This window comes from Lithobates pipiens, unplaced genomic scaffold (genome assembly GCF_037356315.1).
Source record: "Lithobates pipiens isolate NorthernLeopardFrog02 unplaced genomic scaffold, aLitPip1_a1.2 Scaffold_22, whole genome shotgun sequence".
Classification (NCBI taxonomy): Eukaryota; Metazoa; Chordata; class Amphibia; order Anura; family Ranidae; genus Lithobates; species Lithobates pipiens.
Genome location: NW_027507784.1, coordinates 2,099,654 through 2,126,856, shown reverse-complemented (window position 1 = coordinate 2,126,856; position 27,203 = coordinate 2,099,654). Strand labels below are relative to the sequence as shown.

General features: G+C 48.3%; 1 protein-coding gene across 1 annotated transcript in view; it reads left to right on the top strand.

The window, feature by feature from the left end:
* LOC144000321 (integrin alpha-M-like) overlaps nucleotides 1–27,203 on the top strand; it is a gene marked incomplete at its 5' end in the record, with an annotated part of 147,868 nt that overhangs the window by 41,649 nt on the left and 79,016 nt on the right. The window contains 7 exon segments of the mRNA XM_077494059.1: nucleotides 8,248–8,401; nucleotides 10,958–11,102; nucleotides 15,533–15,606; nucleotides 20,586–20,718; nucleotides 21,647–21,780; nucleotides 23,917–24,048; nucleotides 24,765–24,980. Of these exon segments, the coding sequence (XP_077350185.1) occupies nucleotides 8,248–8,401; nucleotides 10,958–11,102; nucleotides 15,533–15,606; nucleotides 20,586–20,718; nucleotides 21,647–21,780; nucleotides 23,917–24,048; nucleotides 24,765–24,980 (988 nt within the window).

Below are 27,203 nucleotides of genomic sequence, written 5' to 3'. Positions count from 1 at the left end.
CATCAGAGTGTCCCATCACCATCCCCCTTACATCAGAGTGTCCCATCACCACCCCCCTTACATCAGAGTGTCCCATTACCAGCCCCCTTACATCAGAGTGTCCCATCACCACCCCCTTACATCAGAGTGTCCCATCACCACCCCTTACATCAGAGTGTTCCATCACCAGCCCCCTTACATCAGAGTGTCCCATCACCAGCCCCCTTACATCAGAGTGTCCCATCACCAGCCCCCTTACATCAGAGTGTCCCATCAGCAACCCCCTTACATCAGAGTGTCCCATCAGCAGCCCCCTTACATCAGAGTGTCCCATCAGCAGCCCCCTTACATCAGAGTGTCCCATCAGCAGCCCCCTTACATCAGAGTGTCCCATCAGCAGCCCCCTTACATCAGAGTGTCCCATCCGCAGCCCCCTTACATCAGAGTGTCCCATATGCAGCCCCCTTACATCAGAGTGTCCCATCACCATCCCCCTTACATCAGAGTGTCCCATCAGCAGCCCCCTTACATCAGAGTGTCCCATCCGCAGCCCCCTTACATCAGAGTGTCCCATACGCAGCCCCCTTACATCAGAGTGTCCCATTAGCACCCCTTACATCAGAGTGTCCCATCAGCAGCCCCCTTACATCAGAGTGTCCCATCAGCAGCCCCCTTACATCAGAGTGTCCCATCAGCAACCCCCTTACATCAAAGTGTCCCATCAGCAGCCCCCTTACATCAGAGTATCCTATCACCAGCCCCCTTACATCAGAGTGTCCCATCAGCAGCCCCCTTACATCAGAGTGTCCCATCAGCAGCCCCCTTACATCAGAGTGTCCCATCAGCAGCCCCCTTACATCAGAGTATCCTATCACCAGCCCCCTTACATCAGAGTGTCCCATCAGCACTCCCTAACATCAGAGTGTCCCATCAGCAACCCCCTTACATCAGAGTGTCCCATCAGCAACCCCCTTACATCAGATTGTCCCATGAGCAACCCCCTTACATCAGTGTCCCATTAGCACCCCCTTACATCAGAGTGTCCCATCAGCAGCCCCCTTACATCAGAGTGTCCCATCAGCACTCCCTTACATCAGAGTGTCCCATCACCAGCCCCCTTACGTCAGAGTGTCCCATCACCAGCCCCCTTACATCAGAGTGTCCCATCACCAGCCCACCTTACATCAGAGTGTCCCATCACCACCCCCCTTACATCAGAGTGTCCCATCACCAGCCCCCTTACATCAGAGTGTTCCATCACCAGCCCCCTTACATCAGAGTGTCCCATCACCAGCCCCCTTACATCAGAGTGTCCCATCACCAGCCCCCCTTACATCAGAGTGTCCCATCACCACCCCCCTTACATCAGAGTGTCCCATCACCAGCCCCCTTACATCAGAGTGTCCCATCACCAGCCCCCCTTACATCAGAGTGTCCCATCACCACCCCCCTTACATCAGAGTGTCCCATCACCAGCCCCCTTACATCAGAGTGTCCCATCACCAGCCCCCTTACATCAGAGTGTCCCATCACCACCCCCTTACATCAGAGTGTCCCATCACCAGCCCCCTTACATCAGAGTGTCCCATCAGCAACCCCCTTACATCAGAGTGTCCCATCAGCAGCCCCCTTACATCAGAGTGTCCCATCAGCAGCCCCCTTACATCAGAGTGTCCCATCCGCAGCCCCCTTACATCAGAGTGTCCCATATGTAGCCCCCTTACATCAGAGTGTCCCATCACCATCCCCCTTACATCAGAGTGTCCCATCAGCAGCCCCCTTACATCAGAGTGTCCCATCCGCAGCCCCCTTACATCAGAGTGTCCCATTAGCACCCCTTACATCAGAGTGTCCCATCAGCAGCCCCCTTACATCAGAGTGTCCCATCAGCAGCCCCCTTACATCAGAGTGTCCCATCAGCAACCCCCTTACATCAAAGTGTCCCATCAGCAGCCCCCTTACATCAGAGTATCCTATCACCAGCCCCCTTACATCAGAGTGTCCCATCAGCAGCCCCCTTACATCAGAGTGTCCCATCAGCAGCCCCCTTACATCAGAGTGTCCCAACAGCCACCCCCTTACATCCGAGTGTCCCATCACCAGCCCCCTTACATCAGAGTGCCCCATCACCAGCCCCCTTACATCCGAGTGTCCCATCAGCAGCCCCCTTACATCAGAGTGTCCCATCCGCAGCCCCCTTACATCAGAGTGTCCCATACGCAGCCCCCCTTACATCAGAGTGTCCCATCACCAGCCCCCCTTACATCAGAGTGTCCCATCACCAGCCCCTTACATCAGAGTGTCCCATCACCACCCCCTTACATCAGAGTGACCCATCACCACCCCCCTTACATCAGAGTGTCCCATCACCACCCCCTTACATCAGAGTGTCCCATCAGCAACCCCCTTACATCAGAATGTCCCATCAGCAGCCCCCTTACATCAGAGTGTCCCATCAGCAGCCCCCTTACATCCGAGTGTCCCATCAGCACTCCCTTACATCAGAGTGTCCCATCACCAGCCCCCTTACATCCGAGTGTCCCATCAGCAGCCCCCTTACATCCGAGTGTCCCATCAGCAGCCCCCTTACATCAGAGTGTCCCATCACCACCCCCTTACATCAGAGTGTCCCATCAGCAACCCCCTTACATCAGAGTGTCCCATCCACAGTCCCCTTACATCAGAGTGTCCCATCAGCAACCCCCTTACATCAGAGTGTCCCATCCACAGCCCCCTTACATCAGAGTGTCCCATCAGCAGCCCCCTTACATCAGAGTGTCCCATCCACAGCCCCCTTACATCAGAGTGTCCCATCACCAGCCCCCCTTACATCAGAGTGTCCCATCACCACCCCCCTTACATCAGAGTGTCCCATCACCAGCCCCCTTACATCAGAGTGTCCCATCACCAGCCCCCTTACATCAGAGTGTCCCATCAGCAGCCCCCTTACATCAGAGTGTCCCATCAGCAGCCCCCTTACATCAGAGTGTCCCATCAGCAGCCCCCTTACATCAGAGTGTCCCATCAGCAGCCCCCTTACATCAGAGTGTCCCATCCGCAGCCCCCTTACATCAGAGTGTCCCATCAGCAGCCCCCTTACATCAGAGTGTCCCATCAGCAGCCCCCTTACATCAGAGTGTCCCATCAGCAGCCCCCTTACATCAGAGTGTCCCATCCGCAGCCCCCTTACATCAGAGTGTCCCATTACCAGCCCCCTTACATCAGAGTGTCCCATCACCACCCCCTTACATCAGAGTGTCCCATCACCACCCCTTACATCAGAGTGTTCCATCACCAGCCCCCTTACATCAGAGTGTCCCATCACCAGCCCCCTTACATCAGAGTGTCCCATCACCAGCCCCCTTACATCAGAGTGTCCCATCAGCAGCCCCCTTACATCAGAGTGTCCCATCAGCAGCCCCCTTACATCAGAGTGTCCCATCACCAGCCCCCCTTACATCAGAGTGTCCCATCACCACCCCCCTTACATCAGAGTGTCCCATCACCAGCCCCCTTACATCAGAGTGTCCCATCACCAGCCCCCTTACATCAGAGTGTCCCATCACCAGCCCCCTTACATCAGAGTGTTCCATCACCAGCCCCCTTACATCAGAGTGTCCCATCACCAGCCCCCTTACATCAGAGTGTCCCATCACCAGCCCCCCTTACATCAGAGTGTCCCATCACCACCCCCCTTACATCAGAGTGTCCCATCACCAGCCCCCTTACATCAGAGTGTCCCATCACCATCCCCCTTACATCAGAGTGTCCCATCACCACCCCCCTTACATCAGAGTGTCCCATTACCAGCCCCCTTACATCAGAGTGTCCCATCACCACCCCCTTACATCAGAGTGTCCCATCACCACCCCTTACATCAGAGTGTTCCATCACCAGCCCCCTTACATCAGAGTGTCCCATCACCAGCCCCCTTACATCAGAGTGTCCCATCACCAGCCCCCTTACATCAGAGTGTCCCATCAGCAGCCCCCTTACATCAGAGTGTCCCATCAGCAGCCCCCTTACATCAGAGTGTCCCATCAGCAGCCCCCTTACATCAGAGTGTCCCATCAGCAGCCCCCTTACATCAGAGTGTCCCATCCGCAGCCCCCTTACATCAGAGTGTCCCATATGCAGCCCCCTTACATCAGAGTGTCCCATCACCATCCCCCTTACATCAGAGTGTCCCATCAGCAGCCCCCTTACATCAGAGTGTCCCATTCGCAGCCCCCTTACATCAGAGTGTCCCATACGCAGCCCCCTTACATCAGAGTGTCCCATTAGCACCCCTTACATCAGAGTGTCCCATCAGCAGCCCCCTTACATCAGAGTGTCCCATCAGCAGCCCCCTTACATCAGAGTGTCCCATCAGCAACCCCCTTACATCAAAGTGTCCCATCAGCAGCCCCCTTACATCAGAGTATCCTATCACCAGCCCCCTTACATCAGAGTGTCCCATCAGCAGCCCCCTTACATCAGAGTGTCCCATCAGCAGCCCCCTTACATCAGAGTGTCCCAACAGCAACCCCCTTACATCTGAGTGTCCCATCACCAGCCCCCTTACATCAGAGTGCCCCATCAGCAACCCCCTTACATCCGAGTGTCCCATCAGCAGCCCCCTTACATCAGAGTGTCCCATCCGCAGCCCCCTTACATCAGAGTGTCCCATCAGCAGCCCCCCTTACATCAGAGTGTCCCATCACCAGCCCCCCTTACATCAGAGTGTCCCATCACCAGCCCCTTACATCAGAGTGTCCCATCACCAGCCCCCTTACATCAGAGTGTCCCATCACCAGCCCCCTTACATCAGAGTGTCCCATCACCACCCCTTACATCAGAGTGTTCCATCACCAGCCCCCTTACATCAGAGTGTCCCATCACCAGCCCCCTTACATCAGAGTGTCCCATCACCAGCCCCCTTACATCAGAGTGTCCCATCAGCAACCCCCTTACATCAGAGTGTCCCATCAGCAGCCCCCTTACATCAGAGTGTCCCATCAGCAGCCCCCTTACATCAGAGTGTCCCATCCGCAGCCCCCTTACATCAGAGTGTCCCATATGCAGCCCCCTTACATCAGAGTGTCCCATCACCATCCCCCTTACATCAGAGTGTCCCATCAGCAGCCCCCTTACATCAGAGTGTCCCATCCGCAGCCCCCTTACATCAGAGTGTCCCATACGCAGCCCCCTTACATCAGAGTGTCCCATTAGCACCCCTTACATCAGAGTGTCCCATCAGCAGCCCCCTTACATCAGAGTGTCCCATCAGCAGCCCCCTTACATCAGAGTGTCCCATCAGCAACCCCCTTACATCAAAGTGTCCCATCAGCAGCCCCCTTACATCAGAGTATCCTATCACCAGCCCCCTTACATCAGAGTGTCCCATCAGCAGCCCCCTTACATCAGAGTGTCCCATCAGCAGCCCCCTTACATCAGAGTGTCCCAACAGCAACCGCCTTACATCCGAGTGTCCCATCACCATCCCCCTTACATCAGAGTGCCCCATCAGCAACCCCCTTACATCCGAGTGTCCCATCAGCAGCCCCCTTACATCAGAGTGTCCCATCCGCAGCCCCCTTACATCAGAGTGTCCCATCAGCAGCCCCCCTTACATCAGAGTGTCCCATCACCAGCCCCCCTTACATCAGAGTGTCCCATCACCAGCCCCTTACATCAGAGTGTCCCATCACCACCCCCTTACATCAGAGTGACCCATCACCACCCCCCTTACATCAGAGTGTCCCATCACCACCCCCTTACATCAGAGTGTCCCATCAGCAACCCCCTTACATCAGAATGTCCCATCAGCAGCCCCCTTACATCAGAGTGTCCCATCAGCAGCCCCCTTACATCAGAGTGTCCCATCAGCAGCCCCCTTACATCCGAGTGTCCCATCAGCACTCCCTTACATCAGAGTGTCCCATCACCAGCCCCCTTACATCCGAGTGTCCCATCAGCAGCCCCCTTACATCCGAGTGTCCCATCAGCAGCCCCCTTACATCAGAGTGTCCCATCACCACCCCCTTACATCAGAGTGTCCCATCAGCAACCCCCTTACATCAGAGTGTCCCATCCACAGTCCCCTTACATCAGAGTGTCCCATCAGCAACCCCCTTACATCAGAGTGTCCCATCCACAGCCCCCTTACATCAGAGTGTCCCATCAGCAGCCCCCTTACATCAGAGTGTCCCATCAGCAACCCCTTACATCAGAGTGTCCCATCAGCAGCCCCCTTACATCAGAGTGTCCCATCCGCAGCCCTCTTACATCAGAGTGTCCCATATGCAGCCCCCTTACATCAGAGTGTCCCATCACCATCCCACTTACATCAGAGTGTCCCATCAGCAGCCCCCTTACATCAGAGTGTCCCATCCGCAGCCCCCTTACATCAGAGTGTCCCATACGCAGCCCCCTTACATCAGAGTGTCCCATCAGCACCCCTTACATCAGAGTGTCCCATCAGCAGCCCCCTTACATCAGAGTGTCCCATCAGCAGCCCCCTTACATCAGAGTGTCCCATCAGCAACCCCCTTACATCAAAGTGTCCCATCAGCAGCCCCCTTACATCAGTGTCCCATTACCAGCCCCCTTACATCAGAGTGTCCCATCACCAGCCTCCTTACATCAGAGTGTCCCATCACCAGCCTCCTTACATCAGAGTGTCCCATCACCACCCCCTTACATCAGAGTGTCCCATCACCAGCCCCCTTACATCAGAGTATCCTATCACCAGCCCCCTTACATCAGAGTGTCCCATCAGCAGCCCCCTTACATCAGAGTGTCCCATCACCAGCCCCTTACATCAGAGTGTCCCAACAGCAACCCCCTTACATCCGAGTGTCCCATCACCAGCCCCCTTACATCAGAGTGTCCCATCACCAGCCCCCTTACATCAGAGTGTCCCATCACCAGCCCCCTTACATCAGAGTGCCCCATCACCAGCCCCCTTACATCCGAGTGTCCCATCAGCAGCCCCCTTACATCAGAGTGTCCCATCACCACCCCCTTACATCAGAGTGTCCCATCAGCACCCCCTTACATCAGAATGTCCCATCAGCAGCCCCCTTACATCAGAGTGTCCCATCAGCAGCCCCCTTACATCAGAGTGTCCCATCAGCAGCCCCCTTACATCCGAGTGTCCCATCAGCACTCCCTTACATCAGAGTGTCCCATCACCAGCCCCCTTACATCCGAGTGTCCCATCAGCAGCCCCCTTACATCCGAGTGTCCCATCATCACCCCCTTACATCAGAGTGTCCCATCACCACCCCCTAACATCAGAGTGTCCCATCAGCAGCCCCCTTACATCAGAGTGTCCCATCACCACCCCCTTACATCAGAGTGTCCCATCAGCAACCCCCTTACATCAGAGTGTCCCATCCACAGTCCCCTTACATCAGAGTGTCCCATCAGCAGCCCCCTTACATCAGAGTGTCCCATCAGCAGCCCCCTTACATCAGAGTGTCCCATCACCAGCCCCCTTACATCAGAGTGTCCCATCCACAGCCCCCTTACATCAGAGTGTCCCATCAGCAGCCCCCTTACATCAGAGTGTCCCATCCACAGCCCCCTTACATCAGAGTGTCCCATCAGCAGCCCCCTTACATCAGAGTGTCCCATCAGCAGCCCCCTTACATCAGAGTGGCCCATTGACCCATCAGCCCACCGGGAAACTCCCGGTAGTCCTGATGGCCAGTACATGCCTGCCCCACCCCCACACTTCCCTGTTGATTTCCCAATTTGCTCATCTACTTGTGTTCTTTATTAGGAACTCGGGATGTGTCTGAGTGGCAGGAAGGTGTAGAACTAACCCTTCACCCTCCACTTGGGTTATGTCATTGTCCTCCTTATCTTCCTCCTGTGCTCCTCCAAACCTGACCACATTTCCATCCTCATATTCATTCCCACCTTCATCCCCATCTTCAGTCTCACCCGAAGAAGAACCTGTTAATGAGGATTTAAGACATACTCAGCCTCTGCTCTACGTACCATGCACGTTGGTTGCACTTTACCAAACGTTTTCCTAATGAAGGTCTATGAACCAACCCACTAACCAAACTCTATACACTCCCTGTGGGTATTCTACAAATCTTGACAACAATATCATGAAAAAATGATGAGCAACAGTGAAAAGTCCCATAAAAAATGACTTCATGGCAGCTGCTGCAAAAATAACTCCCAATATAAGCTTTCCTAAAACCCCCCTGTAGCTTTCCTATATGTTCTTCTTAGCCTTACCTGCTCATGGTGTTGTATTTCCCTCCTCAGAACGGAGCTCTTTGTCCCCAGCAGTGGGGCCCGAGATAAAGCTGTGAAGCTCCTCATTGTGATCACGGATGGAGTGACGTATGGAGATGATAGAAGTCTTGAAGATTCAGCCAATGAAGCCAGACAAAAAGGCATAGTGTGCTTCGCCATTGGGGTAAATGTCTCAGAAGACGTGTCACATTTATATTATAGCAATCATAGTAGGGTGACCTTCACTGTCTAGTCACCTCCACCCAATACAAATCTTGGCTTTGTCTTCTTGGGGGTGTATGGGGGGTCACAGGATGGTTTCTTGTTTCTTGGGCCTTTGGTGAGATGTTCCCGTAAGGGCTCGTTTACACTTGCTTCAAAATGTGCCATTGGACACCCTTTTTTTTTACATAGTTACATAGTTAGTAAGGTTTAATAAAGACACCAGTCCATCCTGAGTGTTTACAATTGTCCCTATCCCTGTACATTGGACATTGCACACTCACATTGGTCCCTACACCCCTACACCCTCAAGGAGCCTGCATATCAAGGTCCCCATTCATATACTAGGGCCAATTTTCTATAGAAGCCAATTAACCTACCTGCATGTCTTTGGAGTGTGGGAGTAAACCGGAGTACCTGGAGGAAACCCACGCAGGCACAAGGAGAACATGCAAACTACAGGCAGGTGGTGTTATGGTTGGGATTTGAACCAGCGACCCTTTTTACTGCTAGGTGAGAGTGCTAACCACTACACCACTGTGCCGCCCCAATGGGGTTCTACTGGGCCTCTTTAAAACAAATAGAAAATCAACATACACACTTCAGCTTCATTAAAGCTTAAAAAAAGCATCACGAAGCATCAAAAACACATAAGACAAAGCATGATGAAACACTAAGCGCTTTAATGTGTGTTGAAGTTGAAACAATTGTAAACGATCCCTTAGATTTACCAGGTTAATCCAACAGCTGCCACCATTTTCAATTAAAAAGGTAAAGTAAAAGTTCCCTCTCATGTACAGAAATGTATATTGGGTCGTGTTATCTCCTTGGAAAACATGCTGCTGGGCTCAAGAAGGACTTCTAACCAAACTGGCTCTAGAATGTGCTTGTGATACTTTAATAGGGACAGTAAAGTGTGAGTTCCTTCAGTGCAGAGACTAAATATTGTTCTCTGCCATATGTCAGAGCAAAAAGCAACCCTGATACCCCCAGACTCATGTGTGGTGACTACCCCTTCAGTCCACCTGCCCTCCATCTATCCATCAGAATGCACGTGCCTCCACTGACACTTATAAGTTAGTGTTAGCCCTTGTACACACGGTCGGAGATTCCGTCGGAATGTGTCCGATCGGAGCGTTTTGTCGGATAATCCGACTGTGTGTGGTCTGCATCGGACTGTTTCCGTCGGAATATCCGTCGGACCAAATTTTCCAACTTGCCGGAAATATTTTCCGACAAACTGGTCCGATCGGACATACTCCGATCATGTGTAGAGAATTTCCGATCGGACAAAGTGCCACGCATGCTCAGATCAAATTCCTACATCAAAGCTATTGGCTACTAGCCTGAACGTAGTCCCATCTTAACGAAATAACGTCATCACGTTCTAAAAGATCGGATTTTCCGACAACAGTTTCGGACAAAATCCAACGGATTTGGTTGGCAGAATGTCCGACCGTGTGTACAAGGGCTAAGGGACCACAGATACCAGGATGCCATGGCGAGGTTCTGTGGCTTACGCATGCATTTGCAAATGTGTGCAGACTAAACCCCTGCTTTTAACGCATACTGTTAGACAGACGAGCTGGTCGGTAAGTAAGATTGGCCTTGGTTATACCGTATGGCACCTCAATGAGTCAGCCAGAACCTTCAGTAGGAAAGCCTGGAAGGGAAACAGCCCTTTTGGCTGGGAACCTCTCCTCCTGGGCAAGAACACTGCTCTCCCAGGCTCCAGACTATTTATGAACTCTCCCAGCCACCATCTGGCCACCCTCCCCCAGGGATTGGCTGGGGCTGCATAAATATTCAGGCTGCTCATATGATCCTCCCACCCACTATATTCTGGAAGCCTCCAGAAGACAGGGGAGAGCAATCAAACTTTCAGCCTATAGAGCCCAGAGGAGACCAAAGCAATCACAGGTTGCTTTGCTGGTTACAGGAATGCCACTAACTAAACTTGCCTAACCAATCCTAGCAGCCAATCTAAGGGGGCGGGTGCTACAGGAGTATATTGCCTTTGCTACCATCTTGTTGTAAGAGGTGAAGACACAAACCACCGCAAGGAAATCTCGCAGCTCACACTTTGGAGGTGATAAGCAGCTACTATTTACAACATAATCAGAGCCCACCCAGGTATAGTTGCAGGTAGCCTTCAATAGGGTATCCGATTTGGGTTTACCGATACCATGGGCTTGTGGGAAAGTTCAGGATGGATGAAATATGTAAATTACTAACATTTGGCCAAACATTTTACAGGTTCACTGCCAGAAAAAATGGAACAACCAAGATTGTGGTGCATAGCCTTTGCGGGCATGGATAGCCCCCTTTCTATAAAGGTGTGGGCTCATAGCATCCATAATGTCAATGTCTGGTGGAGCTCTTGGTGGAGAGTTGACAATTCTGTATAGGGAAAGACAATATTGTTTTTTTTTTGTTATTTGGCCATTTTTATATGTTGCCCATGGCATGCCCCCCTCCCTCATAGATGCCAGTATAATATTCCGTATTTCACCCACAGGTTGGCAGCGCCTTTGATAATCAAAGAGCACTTGGAGAATTAGAAACCATTGCATCATCCCGTGAGCGGATCCTCAGAGTCACCGACTTCTCCGCCCTCTCTCAGTTCCAGAAGACGTTGCAGGAGAAGATCTTTGCCATCGAAGGTGCCGTTCCTAGGCTTTTGTGACATAAATATATAAAAAATCATTTTTACGTGTTAGGTCTGTCTCATACATGGAGATGTTTATTTGTCTATAGCAGTGATGGGGAACCTCGGCACCCCAGATGTTTTGGAACTACATTTCCCATGATGCTCAACTACACTACAGAGGGCATGAGCATAATGGGAAATGTAGTTCCAAAACATCTGGGGTGCCAAGGTTCGCCATGACTGATCTATAGAAATGTTCAAATGAAGTAATATCAGAGGGAAGGTTCCCATCTTTTGGTGGATCTTCTACCAGTACAACACGTTCACCTGGACTACTTCCAAAAAATGTAGAAGACGCGTCACAGATTTCCTAAACAGCTTCCTCAGGACTAATGAGTGTCAGGAACATACCCCAATGTTGATGGCCACCAAGCAGCTCAGTCATCTTCATGGAATAACAATGGCGTGTGCCGATTGTCCAGGAACAGGATGGGAGGTGTGAATGTTTGTGATTAGCAAAAAAAAAAAGAAAAGATAAATGAAATTATTAGACATGTGCAAAAGGAAAAAATGTGTTTAGTTTCGTTTCGTTTTAATTCGTTAATTCATTAATTTCGTTTAGTTATATTCGTTAACTTCCTTAAATTTGTTTTTGGATTTCGTTTAGTTTTCTACCGAATTTGAAAAATCGGCCACATTCGAAAATATTTCAACCAAATTCGAAAATATTTCTACCGGATTCGAAATGATTTCAACCACATTCAAAAATATTTTGTGACCCGACTTTAGGGCCATGTATCTCGGGGTCACTTGGTGCTAGAAACTCCAAATTTGGGTATGTTGTAGTGCTAGTACTATTGTGTTTTCATACCAAATTTGGGGTTTCTAGCTATAAGTGACCCCGAGATATGTGGCCCCAAAATCGGGTCGCAAAATGTCATTCTCTGCTCTAATAACTAATAACATTTTGCGACCCGATTTTGGGGCCACATATCTCGGGGTCACTTATAGCTAGAAACCCCAAATTTGGTATGAAAACACAATAATACTAGCAATACAACATATACAAATTTGAAGTGTCTAGCACCAAGTGACCCCGAGATACATGGCCCTAAAGTCGGGTCACAAAATATTTTTGAATGTGGTTGAAATAATGTCGAATGCGATTGAAATAATTTCGAATCATGTCGAATTCATTCAAATTCATTCGTTATATTTCTTTCGTATTCGTTGTAATTTGTTATTTTTTTATTCGGACATTCGGATGCATCCGAATGTCCGAAAGATGCAAAATTCGGCCGAATTTCGATTCGTTACGAAACGAATTGCACAAGCCTAGAAATTATTCATTCAGGTCCATTCCAAGGAAAATGAAGGTCCACTCGTGTCCTGGGCTCTTGAATGAACAGATTGTGAGGTTTCTAGACCCATTCAGACCAGGAAAATCCACATATTGACTATGAAAAAAAAACAAACAGACAAATTGGATGAAATCGCCTACTTATCATAAATAAAATGTATCAAATCTAGAATAACCCTTTCATGACTAAGCCTATTTTTGGAATTTGGTGTTTACAAGTTAAAATCCATATTTTTTGCTAGAAAATTACTTGGAACCCCCAAACATTATATATATTTTTTTTAGCAGAGACTCTAGAGAATAAAACGGCGATTGTTGCAATATTTTATGTCACACGGTATTTGCGCAGCGGTGTTTTAAACTCAACTTTTTGGAAAAAGGGACACTTTCATTAATAAAAACAAAACAGTAAAATTATCCCAATTTTTTTGCGTAATGTGAAAGATAATGTTACGCCGAGTAAATAGATACCAAACATGTCACACTTTATAATTGCACGCACTCGTGGATTGGCGACAAAGTACGGTACCTAAAAATCTCAATAGGCGACGCTTTGAAAAATTTTTACGGTTACCAGGTTAGCGTTACAGAGGAGGTCTAGTGCTAGAATTATTGCTCTTGCTCTGACGATCGCGGCGATACCTCACATGTGTGATTTGAACACCGTTTACATACGCGGGCACGACTTCCGTATGCGTTTTCTTTGCTTCGCGAGCTCGCGGGGACGGCGGGCGCTTTAAAATTTTTTATTTTTTTATTTATTTTACTTATTTTAAAATGACTAAATTGTTTAAAAAAATAAAATAAAAATTAATCACTTTTATTGCTGTCACAAGGAATGTAAACATCCCTTGTGACAGTAATAGGTGGTGACAGGTACTCTTTATGGAGGGATCGGGGGTCTAAAAGACCCCCCACCCCTCCTTTACACTTCAATGTATTCAGATCGCCGAAAACGGCGATTCTGAATACCGGATATCTTTTTAAAACCGGCGCCATTGGCAGCCGAGTAAACGGGAAGTGACTTCGCTTCCGTGTTTACGATGAGGAGACTGGAACGAAGCCGATTACGGCGTCATTCCAGTTCCTCCCCAGCAGCCGGAGGCGTCGGATCAGAAATCGGTGCTCCCGATCGAGCGGGAGCACCGGTAACAGCGGCGAGAGGCGGCGGGAGGGGGGACGTCCCCTCCCGCATAACAGCCGAGCGGCTTTTAGCCGCATCGGTTGTTATGCCTGGATAGCCAATCGCCTGCTGCAAAAAACGGTACCGGGATGATGCCTGCAGGTGCGGGCATCATCCCGGTATACCCCCCGGAAGCCGAGTACGCACATCTGCGTACGCTTGGCGAGAAAGGGTTAAAATACATTTACTATACTCTTGAAGAGCCTTAATTTGTCGCCCACCCTCCATGGTCGGTGCCGGGGCTGTGGGTAGCCGGGGGAAACTACATCCTGTTTCAGGGAACACTTCCCCTTTCTCAATGGAAATTGCCTATGGAGCATGCATACAGGTCCTGGTGCAGGAAACCACTGGCAGCGTGGGTGGCACACGGCAAAGGGAAATAGAAAGCTACACCCAAAAGAAACGACTCCAGTAGAAATAAAGGAATCTCTTGATGCTAATTAGTAGAACACAACACCTAACATGACATTTGTAAGGACTTAGGCCCCCCCTAAATGCGTATCCGTAACCTCCCACCCATGACAGACACCCGCCTCCAAAACCTGATCCCCACCTTTAATAAACCACGGACAAGGTATGGAGTAAATGGCCAACTGGCCTTAATTTATTAACAAAAATATATATAGTTTAATAAAATACCATAAATAACTTTCACTTGTAAACATTCCCAGCCTTTAAACGGGTCATGGGTACCGGCATAACAACACACTGGTCACTGCGAATGACTTCCCACTTTTGACCTCCTGACCTCCAGACGGAATCCCCTGTCTCGGAGGCTATACCCAAACCATCGCGGTGACCTACCCCTTTTAACCCTTCCAGGTTAACAACTCTTAACTCGAAAGTACATTAACCACCCCCATCCCATGGATGGGTACAACAGTCTTTTCTACCTGAAAACCTCCCCTTTCCTACTCAAAAATCCCCAAGTGCCGCCTGTGACCCCACCCCTATAACCCCCAACCTAACACACTCAACATAAACCAGGGAGGGTGGGTGGGAATCGCTTCCTCCTCCGCTCTCCGGGTGAAAGCATGGTACGCCGATATCGCGTACCATGCCGTAGCTCCGCCCCTCAGCTCCGCCTGACCCCTCCTCTTAAAGCAGCCCCGGGGCTGCTAGTTAAAACGGCGACAGGGCTGTCCTGCACCTGTCATGCCGTCCCTCCGCTGACCCCGCTGTATGGCTGCAGGACTCTCTATAAGCAGAGAACTCTATAGATCAGTGATGGCGAACCTTGGCACCCCAGATGTTTTGGAACTACATTTCCCATGATGCTCCTACACTCTGAAGTGTATTTGAGCATCATGAAAATTCATGGGAAATGTAGTTTCTAAACATCTGGAGTGCCGAGGTTCGCCATCACTGCTATAGATAGACAAGCTGGACAAATACTTGTTTTATTCTATGTTGTATGTGAAGACTTCTTTGCTCCTATTTGTGATTGTTCTGCCCCAATTGGGTCATACAAAGGTGACAGTTGAAGAGGTTGAACCCGGGAACTTATTTTTTTATTTTTTTGTTACAGAATTGCAAACCTCAGCCATCTTATTTGTTTTAAGCTGAGATGACATGGGAAGAATGTGTGTACTGTGCTCAGCCAAGTTATTGGCCCATCAGAGAACCCTATCTATGGTTGTACAATTGGTCTGCCATGGTTAGATGGACTCGTAGAAGATAACAGATGGATCAGAGTTGAATGAAATCCTCCACATTCACCAGATTCTTCTAGCTCTGTTTCACTGATTACACTTCTAGTACGCAGATTACTTGGGGTGGAGCACACACGTTACATACCAGATGAGGATGGGGCTTTGGGGTGGCTGCTGACCCTTCCTCCCAGGAGTTGACCAATTTTTCGGGAAGGCAATGTATCTTTACCAATCTCTCTTTTCTACAGGAACGCAGTCACAGGACGCAACTTCCTTCCAGATGGAGATGTCTCAGGAGGGGTTCAGCGCTGTCCTAACAGAGGTCATTCATATTTATTATAAGAAGAATTTATACAACCATCAGCGTTATTACTATTATTACTATTATTACCTAGAGGCGATTCAGTTCGCATTGTGCGCTATATAAGTATTTCATTCATTCATTATTATTACTATTATTACTGTCGCTGATTTTTTATCAATATTGTTACTACTGCCCTATATTATTATTGAAGCCATTATTTATTTTTATTTTTTTCCATAACAAGTTTTTATTGTAAAGAAGAGGGATTACATGCGTTGGTACAGACATTTTACATATGAACAGTACAGTTGTCTGCCAATGTAATTTACTTACTTACTTACTTAGGCTAGGTTCACACTATTGCGATGCGGGAACGCCGCGAATCCGCGGCGTTTTCCCGCATCGCTCACCTCCCGCCGGCAGTTCACACTGCCCTATGCGGACGGCTGGGGGTGTCAATGTTATGTTAATGACACCCCCAGATCCGTCGGCATATCGCAGTGCGATCTGCCGACTCGCACAGGAATCGGATCGCATGGTGTGAACCCCCATGCGATCCGATTCCGTTGCGGACCCAAAAAAGGGTCCTGTGCGAGTTTGCTGCGGGAGCGCTGCGAGTTCAGCCATACTATCTGTATGGCTGAACTCGCAGTGCTACGGAGATCGGATGTGATTTGCTGTGCGAATCACATCCGGATCTCCCCCCGCAGCAGTGTGAACCCAGCCTTAAAGACGATATTCTTCGGTAGGTCATTCACGTATGAGTATTCTTGTGAGAGGTCTACCCTACCCGAGTCCGTTGGCTAGCCCTGTTTGTAAATAAGTCCCCGGGTGTATCTATTGTTAGGTGGGGATGATGGGCTCATGTGTGTCAGCCCTTGTACTCACGGTCGGAGATTCCATCGGAATGTTTCCTATCGGACCGTTTTGTCGGATATTCCGACTGTGTGTGGTCTCCATCGGACTGTTTCCGTCGGAATATCCGTCGGACCAAGTTTTCCAACTTGCCGGAAATATTTTCCGACAAAATGCTCCTATCGGACATACTCCGATCATGTGTAGCCTACTCCGATTATGTGTAGAGAATTCCGATCGGACAAAGTGCCACGCATGCTCAGATCAAATTCCTACACCAAAGCTATTGGCTACTAGCCTGAACGTAGTCCCATCGTAACGAAATAACGTCATCACGTTATGTGCAATCGGATTTTCCGACAACTTTGTCCGACCGTGTGTATGCAACATCACTTCCGGACCTCTTCCGGAATTAATCCGTCGGAGTAACTCCGACGGATTTGGTTGTCGGAATCTCCGACCGTGTGTACAAGGGCTAAGTCTGGGTACTACTCCTCAGGTGTGTATTGCGTCATGTCGCCCATGAGGTAGGGTGAGGTCTCGCCTGGAAGCTAGGGCTGCAACTAACGATTAATTTCATAATCGATTAGTTGACCGATTATTGTTTTGATTAATCGATTAATCAGTTAATAACCTTAAAAAAAAGTGTGGTGTATAATTTAGTTAATATGTAAAGTTTAAAAAAAAAAGGCAATTTATTCTTAAATATCTCTATATGCAGTGGTAAATATAAATAACTATATGGTTAGGGAGCAAAATATCTAATCCACTCTGAGAATAACAGACAGAAGAGATATACTGTATATATTAGAGGGGATATATACTGTATATACTATTAGAGATATACTGTATATACTATTAGAGGATATATACTGTATATACTATTAGAGGAGAGAGATACTGTAGATACTATTAAAGGAGAGATATACTGCATATACTATTAGAGGAGATATACTGTATAAACTATTAGAGGAGATATACTGTATAAACTATTATGAGAGATATACTGTATATACCATTAGAAGAGATATACTGTATATATCATTAGAAGAGATATACTTTATATAATATTAGATGAGAGATATACTGTATATAATATTAGAGGAGAGATATAGTGTTTATACTATTAGAGTGTATATATACTATTAGAGGAGATATATACTTTTAAAGGGTCAATCTGGTAAATATCATCAGACTCATTAACTCTAACCCCATTTTGTTACTGGCCGATTAATTGATTATGAAAATAGTAATCGATTAATTTCATAATCGATTAGTTGACGATTAATCGATTAGTTGTTTCAGCCCTACTGGAAGCACTTCTTCCATCTGACTTGGGACGCCCGAGTCACGGAGGTTTGAGGTCACCTGGGATTTTGGTGGTCTAGTAAGTGAGTAGGAATGTCTGTGTCAGGATAGAGAATGGTATGTTTGCGTCGGGATTGAGTCGTCTAGTGGGTAAAAGGAGAGGGGGGGAGGTGGGAAGAAGGGGGGAAGTGAGAGAGGGGGAAAGGGAAGGGAGAAAAAAGTGGGGGGGGATCTCCTCTCGGGTCCCCACCGCACACAAGGGATGGGTTGAGGTAATGGGTTGAGGTAATGGATGGGTTGAGGTAATGGGTTGAGGTAAGGGAAGGGTTGAGGTAAGCCTATCCCCTAAGGGATGGGTTGAGGTAATGGGTTGAGGTAAGGGATGGGTTGAGGTAATGGGTTGAGGTAATGGATGGGTTGAGGTAATGGATGGGTTGAGGTAATGGGTTGAGGTAAGGGATGGGTTGAGGTAAGCCTATCCCCTAAGGGATGGGTTGAGGTAATGGGTTGAGGTAATGGGTTGAGGTAAGGGATGGGTTGAGGTAAGCCTATCCCCTAAGGGATGGGTTGAGGTAATGGGTTGAGGTAATGGGTTGAGGTAATGGGTTGAGGTAAGGGATGGGTTGAGGTAAGCGGTTGAGGTAAGCGGTTGAGGTAAGCCTATCCCCTAAGGGATGGGTTGAGGTAAGCGGTTGAGGTAAGGGATGGGTTGAGGTAATGGGTTGAGGCAAGGTATGGGTTGAGGTAATGGGTTGAGGTAATGGATGGGTTGAGGTAATGGATGGGTTGAGGTAAGCCTATCCCCTAAGGGATGGGTTGAGGTAAGCGGTTGAGGTAAGGGATGGGTTGAGGTAATGGGTTGAGGTAAGGGATGGGTTGAGGTAATGGATGGGTTGAGGTAATGGGTTGAGGTAATAGATGGGTTGAGGTAAGCCTATCCCCTAAGGGATGGGTTGAGGTAAGTGGTTGAGGTAAGGGATGGGTTGAGGTAATGGGTTGAGGTAAGGGATGGGTTGAGGTAAGCCTATCCCCTAAGGGATGGGTTGAGGTAATGGGTTGAGGTAAGGGATGGGTTGAGGTAATGGGTTGAGGTAAGGGAGGGGTTGAGGTAAGCGGTTGAGGTAAGGGATGGGTTGAGGTAATTGGTTGAGGTAAGGGATGGTTTGAGGTAAGCGGTTGAGGTAAGCGGTTGAGGTAAGCCTATCCCCTAAGGGATGGGTTGAGGTAAGCGGTTGAGGTAAGGGATGGGTTGAGGTAATGGGTTGAGGTAAGGTATGGGTTGAGGTAATGGGTTGAGGTAATGGATGGGTTGAGGTAATGGGTTGAGGTAATGGATGGGTTGAGGTAAGCCTATCCCCTAAGGGATGGGTTGAGGTAAGCGGTTGAGGTAAGGGATGGGTTGAGGTAATGGGTTGAGGTAAGGGATGGGTTGAGTTAATGGGTTGAGGTAATGGATGGGTTGAGGTAATGGGTTGAGGTAATGGATGGGTTGAGGTAAGCCTATCCCCTAAGGGATGGGTTGAGGTAAGTGGTTGAGGTAAGGGATGGGTTGAGGTAATGGGTTGAGGTAAGCCTATCCCCTAAGGGATGGGTTGAGGTAATGGGTTGAGTTAAGGGATGGGTTGAGGTAATGGGTTGAGGTAAGCGGTTGAGGTAAGGGATGGGTTGAGGTAATGGGTTGAGGTAAGGGAGGGGTTGAGGTAAGCGATTGAGGTAAGCCAATATGTCTTCATACTAAGCAATGAGGGAAGCCGTTATTACAATAACCTAAAACCTAATGCTACGTCAAACTTTTCTAAACCTACTAAGTACTCCAATGCTGATGCTAACTTCAGTAATAATACAGTATTTCTAATTAACTAAAGACTTTATATCACTGTTTTTGCCCAGATGGTATAATGATAAAATGATTAGGTTCCCCCAAAGGCACCACAAGCTGAAGGTCATCCATTGGAATAGTAGAAAAAATAGATTTTTAGAAATGCACTAAAGCTATGTACATACGATCGGATTTTCCGGCAACAAAACCGTGGATTTTTTTTCCGAAGGATGTTGGCTCAAACTCGTCTTGCATACACACGGGTCACACAAATGTTGTCGGAAATTCCAAACGTCAAGAACGCGGCGACTTACAAGATGTACGATGAGAAAAATGAAGATCAATAGCCAGTGCGGCTCCTTCTGCTTGATTCTGAGCAATGCGTGGACTTTTGTGCGTCGGAATTGTGTACACACACTCGGAATTTCCGACAACAAGTCTTGTTGTCGGAAAATTCGAGAACCTGCTCTCAAACATTTGTTGGTGGAAATTCCGCCAACAAATGTTCTATGGAGCATTTACATGGTCGGCCTTTCCGACAACAAGCTCCGATCCAACATTTGTTGTCGTAAAATCCTATCTTGTGTACAGCCCATAGATCAAATGAATGAAAAGATATGAGAAATTATAACTAGAACAAGTTTCATGTCTTGACGTCTTTCTATTTGGCCTGTTTGGAACCACCATAATATACGACTAGGCCTGGATGATGAGGGGACCTCATTTAATACATTTTACTCCATTCCCGCATCAAGTTATGGAGTACCGAACATCGGGATGTGAAATAAGCACACTCTAGTAGAGTGGTTTTATCACTCAGAAGCCCAATGGTGGGTCTCCATTAATGGTAAGACCTTTTTTGTGGTGAGGCCCTAATCATGGACCTCCTTTAATGGCGGGCCTTCTTTAATAAGAAGTTGTACTTGTTGCTCTTTTAATAAATCTGCTTTGGTTTCAGCTCTGGAGGTGACGTGTATCTGATTAGGTCAGTTAACCTTTGTCTTGTCCTCCTCAGGATGGGCCCATCCTCGGGGCAGTAGGTGCTTTTGGTTGGTCGGGAGGGATATCGGTTTACACCACCGGACAGCAGAATGGTGCCTTCATAAACAATACAAAGGATCAGGCGGACATGAAGGACTCTTATATGGGTGAGAAGACAGATTATCTCCTCCAGCATAAAGCAGTCATTGTTGGGCAGAAAATTGCTGAAAAAGTACTGAAATTATTTTTATTTTTTCATTTGCACTAATATTATTTAAAATAAGGTCTTCTCCGTTGGGGATATTGGGCCTCTCTTAATGACGGGCCTGGGAACTCACCTCTGGATTCCCATCACCCATCCCTGTGCTGGTAATACCTGTAGACAGGGGCGTAACTATAGGGGGTGCAGCAGTTGCGACTGCAACTGGGCCCTGTGATGCAGGGGGCCCATGCAGCCCCCTCTACATATGACCGGCAGCAGCATAGGCAGCTAGGGGTACTAGTGCACCATGCACACGGTGGTGGAGGTGGAGGGTGACTAGCAGAGCTCCATGCTCGACTATCGCACTGGCTGCTCTTTAGTTGTGTCCTCGGCCGGCTCCTCAGAGTACCCCTCATCCTGCTCCATGCATTGCCGCTCAGTCCGATGTCTGTTCTCCCCAGCCAGATGGGGCACCTAAAAATAAAAAAAAAATAATAATAATAAAAAAGAAAACTACTGATGCCAGTGGTGGAACTACAGGGCTCACAAAGGTCATACCTGTGACCACGCCATGGAGTTCCACCGCCGGACTCGGAGGGAAGGGCCCTGGCTGGGGTTCAGGGGGGCCCTTCATGGTTTCTTGCATCGGGGGCCCTGAAGGTTCTAGTTACGCCACTGCCTGTAGAGTAGTGGAGGAGGGGGACACACATTTCATGAGGGAGTTTAACACTTGTTCTGGATTGTAGCTTCTCCTATTTGTATGGAAAATCAAGAAAAGCAATCTATTGGAAATATTTTAGTGCTTTCAGAAGTTCCTGAAAATGCAACTTTAATTACTAGCAGATGTTGTACCATTGTATTTGTGCACATATAACATTAGTGAATCTATGTAGGTTATGCTATACAGGAGGTGACAAAGGACCTCATAGCAGTCGGGGCCCCAAGATACCAACATACCGGGAGGGTCCTGATCTACAAAAGAAGAAACAGCCTATGGAGGCAAGTGGCCACAGCCAATGGAGAGCAGGTGAGTCACGGATTGTCAGAAGATAAGTGGGAATTGTAATGGAAGTATGGACCTCATTCATCATTGCATGTGGATGGAGAACTGTCTGTGCTGTTCAATGCAACCGATTAGTCTCCAGTGTTGTAAATTGGGTGTCTATGGTCAAAATCCAAAAACTAAAAATTCAACCCATAGAAATTCATGAGGAGAGGTAACTGGTGAGAAGAGAAGGAAGGTGGGGTGAAATGCTTGACAGACCTCCATGCAGACCACAGCCTGTGTTATGTATATTATACAGCCACCCTCATCATATAGAATTATACGGAATATTCAGAAGTACACACAGTTGTTATGGTGGTGCACAGGAGCACACCGGAGGCACAGGGACACCATTGCTAGGAGTCATTAGATGACACAAGGTGAACTTAGGGACATGGGGTCAGACAGGGTACACTTGGAATCAATAGAAGTCTTATGCCGCGTACACACACAAATCGGAATTTCGGCCAGCAAAATACCTATGAGAGCTTTTTATCGGAAAATGCGACCGTGTGTATACTCCATCGGAATTCAGCTGGCCGAATTCCCACCAGCAAAAATTTGAGAGCATGTTCTCAATTTTCCAGAAGGAAAAACTTTCTATCGGAAATTCCAATCGTGTGTATGCAATTTCTGACACGCAAAAACTCACGCATGCTCAGATTCAACTACGAGACGGAAGCCATTGGCTACTGGGTATTGAACTTCCGTTTTCTAGTCCTGTCGTATGTGTTGTACGTCACCGCGTTCTTGACGGTCGGAATTTGGTGTGACCGTGTGTAGGCAAGACAGCTTGAGCGGAATTCCGTCAGGGAAAACCATCAGACATTTTTCCAACCATATTTCCGATCTTGTGTACGCGGCATAAAGGTGCACAGGGCAGAGGGGGCTAAGAAGTTTTTCTCTACTGGGTCCTCTCTGGCATTTTTATTTTAATGGGTCTTTTCAAGAGGTTTTACTCTTCTGGGTCCTCTCAGGAGGTTTTACTCTTCTTGGTTCTCTCAGGAGGTTTTATTCTTCTGGGTCCTCTCAGGAGGTATTACTCTTCTGGGTCCTCTCAGGAGGTTTCACTCTTCTGGGTCCTCTCAGGAGGTTTCACTCTTCTGGGTCCTCTCAGGAGGTTTCACTCTTCTGGGTCTTCTCAGGAGGTTTCACTCTTCTGGGTCCTCTCAGGAGGTTTTATTCTTCTGGGTCCTCTCAGGAGGTTTTACTCTTCTTGGTTCTCTCAGGAGGTTTTATTCTTCTGGGTCCTCTCAGGAGGTATTACTCTTCTGGGTCCTCTCAGGAGGTTTCACTCTTCTGGGTCCTCTCAGGAGGTTTCACTCTTCTGGGTCCTCTCAGGAGGTTTCACTCTTCTGGGTCCTCTCAGGAGGTTTCACTCTTCTGGGTCCTCTCAGGAGGTTTCACTCTTCTGGGTCCTCTCAGGAGGTTTTATTCTTCTGGGTCCTCTCGGGAGGTTTCACTCTTCTGGGTCCTCTCAGGAGGATTTACTCTTCTGGGTCCTCTCAGGAGGTTTCACTCTTCTGGGTCCTCTCAGGAGGTTTCACTCTTCTGGGTCCTCTCAGGAGGTTTCACTCTTCTGGGTCCTCTCAGGAGGTTTCACTCTTCTGGGTCCTCTCAGGAGGTTTCACTCTTCTGGGTCCTCTCAGGAGGTTTCACTCTTCTGGGTCCTCTCAGGAGGTTTCACTCTTCTGGGTCCTCTCAGGAGGTTTTATTCTTCTGGGTCCTCTCGGGAGGTTTCACTCTTCTGGGTCCTCTCAGGAGGATTTACTCTTCTGGGTCCTCTCAGGAGGTTTCACTCTTCTGGGTCCTCTCAGGAGGTTTCACTCTTCTGGGCCCTCTCAGGAGGTTTCACTCTTCTGGGCCCTCTCAGGAGGTTTTACTCTTCTGGGCCCTCTCAGGAAAAGAACACCAATAAAGAAAGACTTCCATTTATCCTCATATCTCACGTCCTCTTCCTTAATGGTCACCAGCTGATGTCTCCAGAAGACAGACAAAGTATAAGGTTGGGGATGTACTTTTTGAAACGATGTCCCTGTCATTGGAGGGTTATACAGACTCATGAACTTCATCCAAATGTCTATTCTTCTCTCATTGTGTTTCCCATTTTTCCCCCAGATCGGGTCATACTTCGGCTCAGTTCTAAGTGTTCTCAATTCAAGTCCACCTGTTCTTGTGGTTGGGGCTCCAACGTATTACTCTCCGGAAGTGCCAAGCGGACGGGTGTACCTGTGTCCCGTCCCCACCCAGGTGAGGACACAAAGAATGTTAAGGAGATAAATGAATCAAACTTGATGGAACCAGTGAGAACTGGCGGGAGGCGGGAGGGGGGAGGTGGAAGGCGGGAGGCGGGAGGGGGGAGGTGGAAGGCGGGAGGCGGGAGGCGGGGGGGCGTGGGGTTCAAAGGTTTTGAGAACTCTTGTTGTAGTTGTAGAATCGTACAGGTGATAGGACTGAATGGTGACAATCACCAGCAGTTATGTGTCTGGAAAGGTTAGAACCCCTGGAAGCCTTTTATTGATGTCTGTTTCCAATTTGGGGAGGTTCCCTCTATATTTTTCCTGGGAACCATTGTCACTGAAACTAAATGTGAGGGAAAGTCAAAAATTTGGAGTGGTCATCAGAACAGGAAGAGATGGGAAATCATCCAGTAGAGACACATGTCCTAGTGACAACTGATTAAGATGGGGCTTTTCTAACTTTGTAGAGATTTCATTTCAGTTGCATCTACAGGACAGAAAGTGAAGGGAAATTTTCACCAATGGCACCAAAATGAACCATTCCTTACTACAGTATATATCAACAAAAAAATGTTGCTTTAGTTATTGTTTAATGAGTGCTAAAATTCTAAAAGTTGGATATCTGTACCCCTCTTCTTCCCAGTTTCACCTTCCTGGCTCCGGTTCTGTCTGATAGTTTTCCTATCTAATAACAATATATAACAGTTCCATTGTCTTTGGATTCAGGTCAGGAGCCCTCAAACTATCTCTTGCCCGGAAACCCTCCAGGGTGACCCCAGCCAAACCGTGGGGCAATTCGGCTCTGCCATCTCCGTTCTACCTGACCTGACAGGAGATAAGCTGCCAGACCTGGCTGTTGGCGCCCCGTATGAGGACAATTATCAGGGAGCCATCTACATCTTCCCAGGTCAGGAGAAGAGCTTCCGAACATCATATATACAGGTAAAGTCTTGTGACCTCTGCAGTCTACTGTCCCTGTTTCTGGGTAAGCTACGTGGGCTAAAGCCACTGTTTCTGGGTGTCATCCATCACCTAATGTCCCTCTTGCTGGATGTCCTATATGATCAAATGTACCTGTCACTGAGTGTTCTACGTGACCTACTATCCCTCTTGATGGGTGTCCTACAAGACCTGATGTCCCTGTGGAAGGGGGCCCTACATAATCTAATGTCCCTGTCACTGGGTGTCCTGTATGAACTAATGACCCTCTTGTTGGGTTTTTTCTACATTGCCTAATGCCCCAGTAACTGTGTGCCCTACAAGACCTGATGTCCCTGTCTACGGGGGGTCTCCATGGTTCAATACTAATACTGCCAAGTGATTTACATAGCCTAATGGTAATGTCCTTGATGTTGGCATGCTTCATTGTCTGATGTCCCTGTCATTGGGGGGTTTTACATGATAAATGTCCATTCTGCTGGGGATCCGACGTGGTTTAATGTTCATGTCCCTGTGTGTCCTACATGACCCAATACTGTATCTATATTGCTGCGTGTCCTATAACGTCTGATGTCCCAGTCACTAGGTGTCCTACATGACCTAATGAATGTCCTTGTCACTGAGTGTCCGATATGACCCAATGTTGCTGTCCTTGGGTGTCCTACATCAGTGGTTCTCAGCCTTGTCCTCAAGTACCCCAACAGGCCATGTTTTGGGAATTTCTCTCAGATAAAATAGCTGTCCAAAATATCAAACCATTGACTTGATTTAAAGCACCCGTGCAAGATAAAGGAAATGCTGCAAATATGGCCCGTTGGGGGTACTTGAGGACAGGGCAGGGACCCACTGTCCTCCATGACCCAATGTTGCTGCCATTGGGTGTCTCTGTCACTATTTCATTTAATATCTAATACTATATTGTCTATGCGCCCTGTCAGTGGGTGTTATACATAGTAGATGTCCATGCTGCTGAGTATCCTTCTTCAGCCCCAATGGACTTCTTTCTGGGTACTTTACATGGTCTAATGTTCTTGTCACTGTGTGTCCAGCATAGCCGGATGCACCTGTTTTTGGTTGTCCTACATGGTCCAATGTTCCTTTTGTTGTTTGCTCTCATGTCCCACTTACTAGGAGTCATATTTGGTTAAATGCACATTTCACTATGTGTCCTACGTGGCCTGTAGCTGTGTGTTCTACAAGTCCAATGTTCCCTTTACTGTTTCCTCTACATGGTCTAATGTTCCTGTCATCAACCACCGCAATACCGGGCACTTACACCCCCATCCTGCCCAATCCAATTTTCAGCTTTCAGCGGTGTCGCTGTTTAAATGACAATTGCGCGGTCGTGGTACACTGTACCCAAACAGTATTTTAATCATTTTATTCCCATGAATAAAGCTTTCTTTTGGTGGTATTTGATCAGCTCTGCGTTTTGTATTTTTTGCTTAACAAATAAAAAAACATACCTAAAATTCGGATAAAAAATGTTTTCCTTTTGTTTCTGTTATAAAATTTTGTGAATAAGTAAGTTTACTCCTTCACTGACGGGCACTGATAAGGTGGCACCAATGAGGTGGCACTAATGGGCAGTGACGATGGGCACTGATAGGCGGCACTAATGGCCACTGGTAGGTGGTACTGATGGGGGACACTGATATGCACCACTGATGTGAACTGATAGGTGACACTGATGCGCATTCATGGGTGGCACCGGTGGGCACTGATAGGTGACACTGGGCACTGAAAGGCTGCACTGATGGGTACTTATGGGTGGCACTGATAGGCAGAACTGATGGGCACTGATAGGCGGCTTCGCTGGGTACTGATACGTGGCACTGATAGATGGCATTGATAGAAATCACTGATGGCACTGGCAGGCATTGGGGATTGGCACTGATTGGCAGCTGCCTGGGCACTGATTGGCATTTCCCTGGTGGTCTAGGGTGGCATACCTGGTGGTTCAGGGTGGTGCCAATCCCTGGTGGTCCTGGCAGCATCCTGGTGGTCCTGAGTGGGCATCTGAGGGGGGATGTGCTGATAAACAATCAGCACAGACCCCCCCCCCCCCCGTCAGGAGAGCACCCAATCGGCTCTCCTCTACGTGCACCTGTCAGACGCGAGTGAGGAAAAGCTGGTCAGCGGCTCTTCCTGTTTACATTGTGATCAGCCGTGATTGGACACAGCTGATCACATGGTAAAGAACCCCTGTCAGAGCCTCTTTACCGA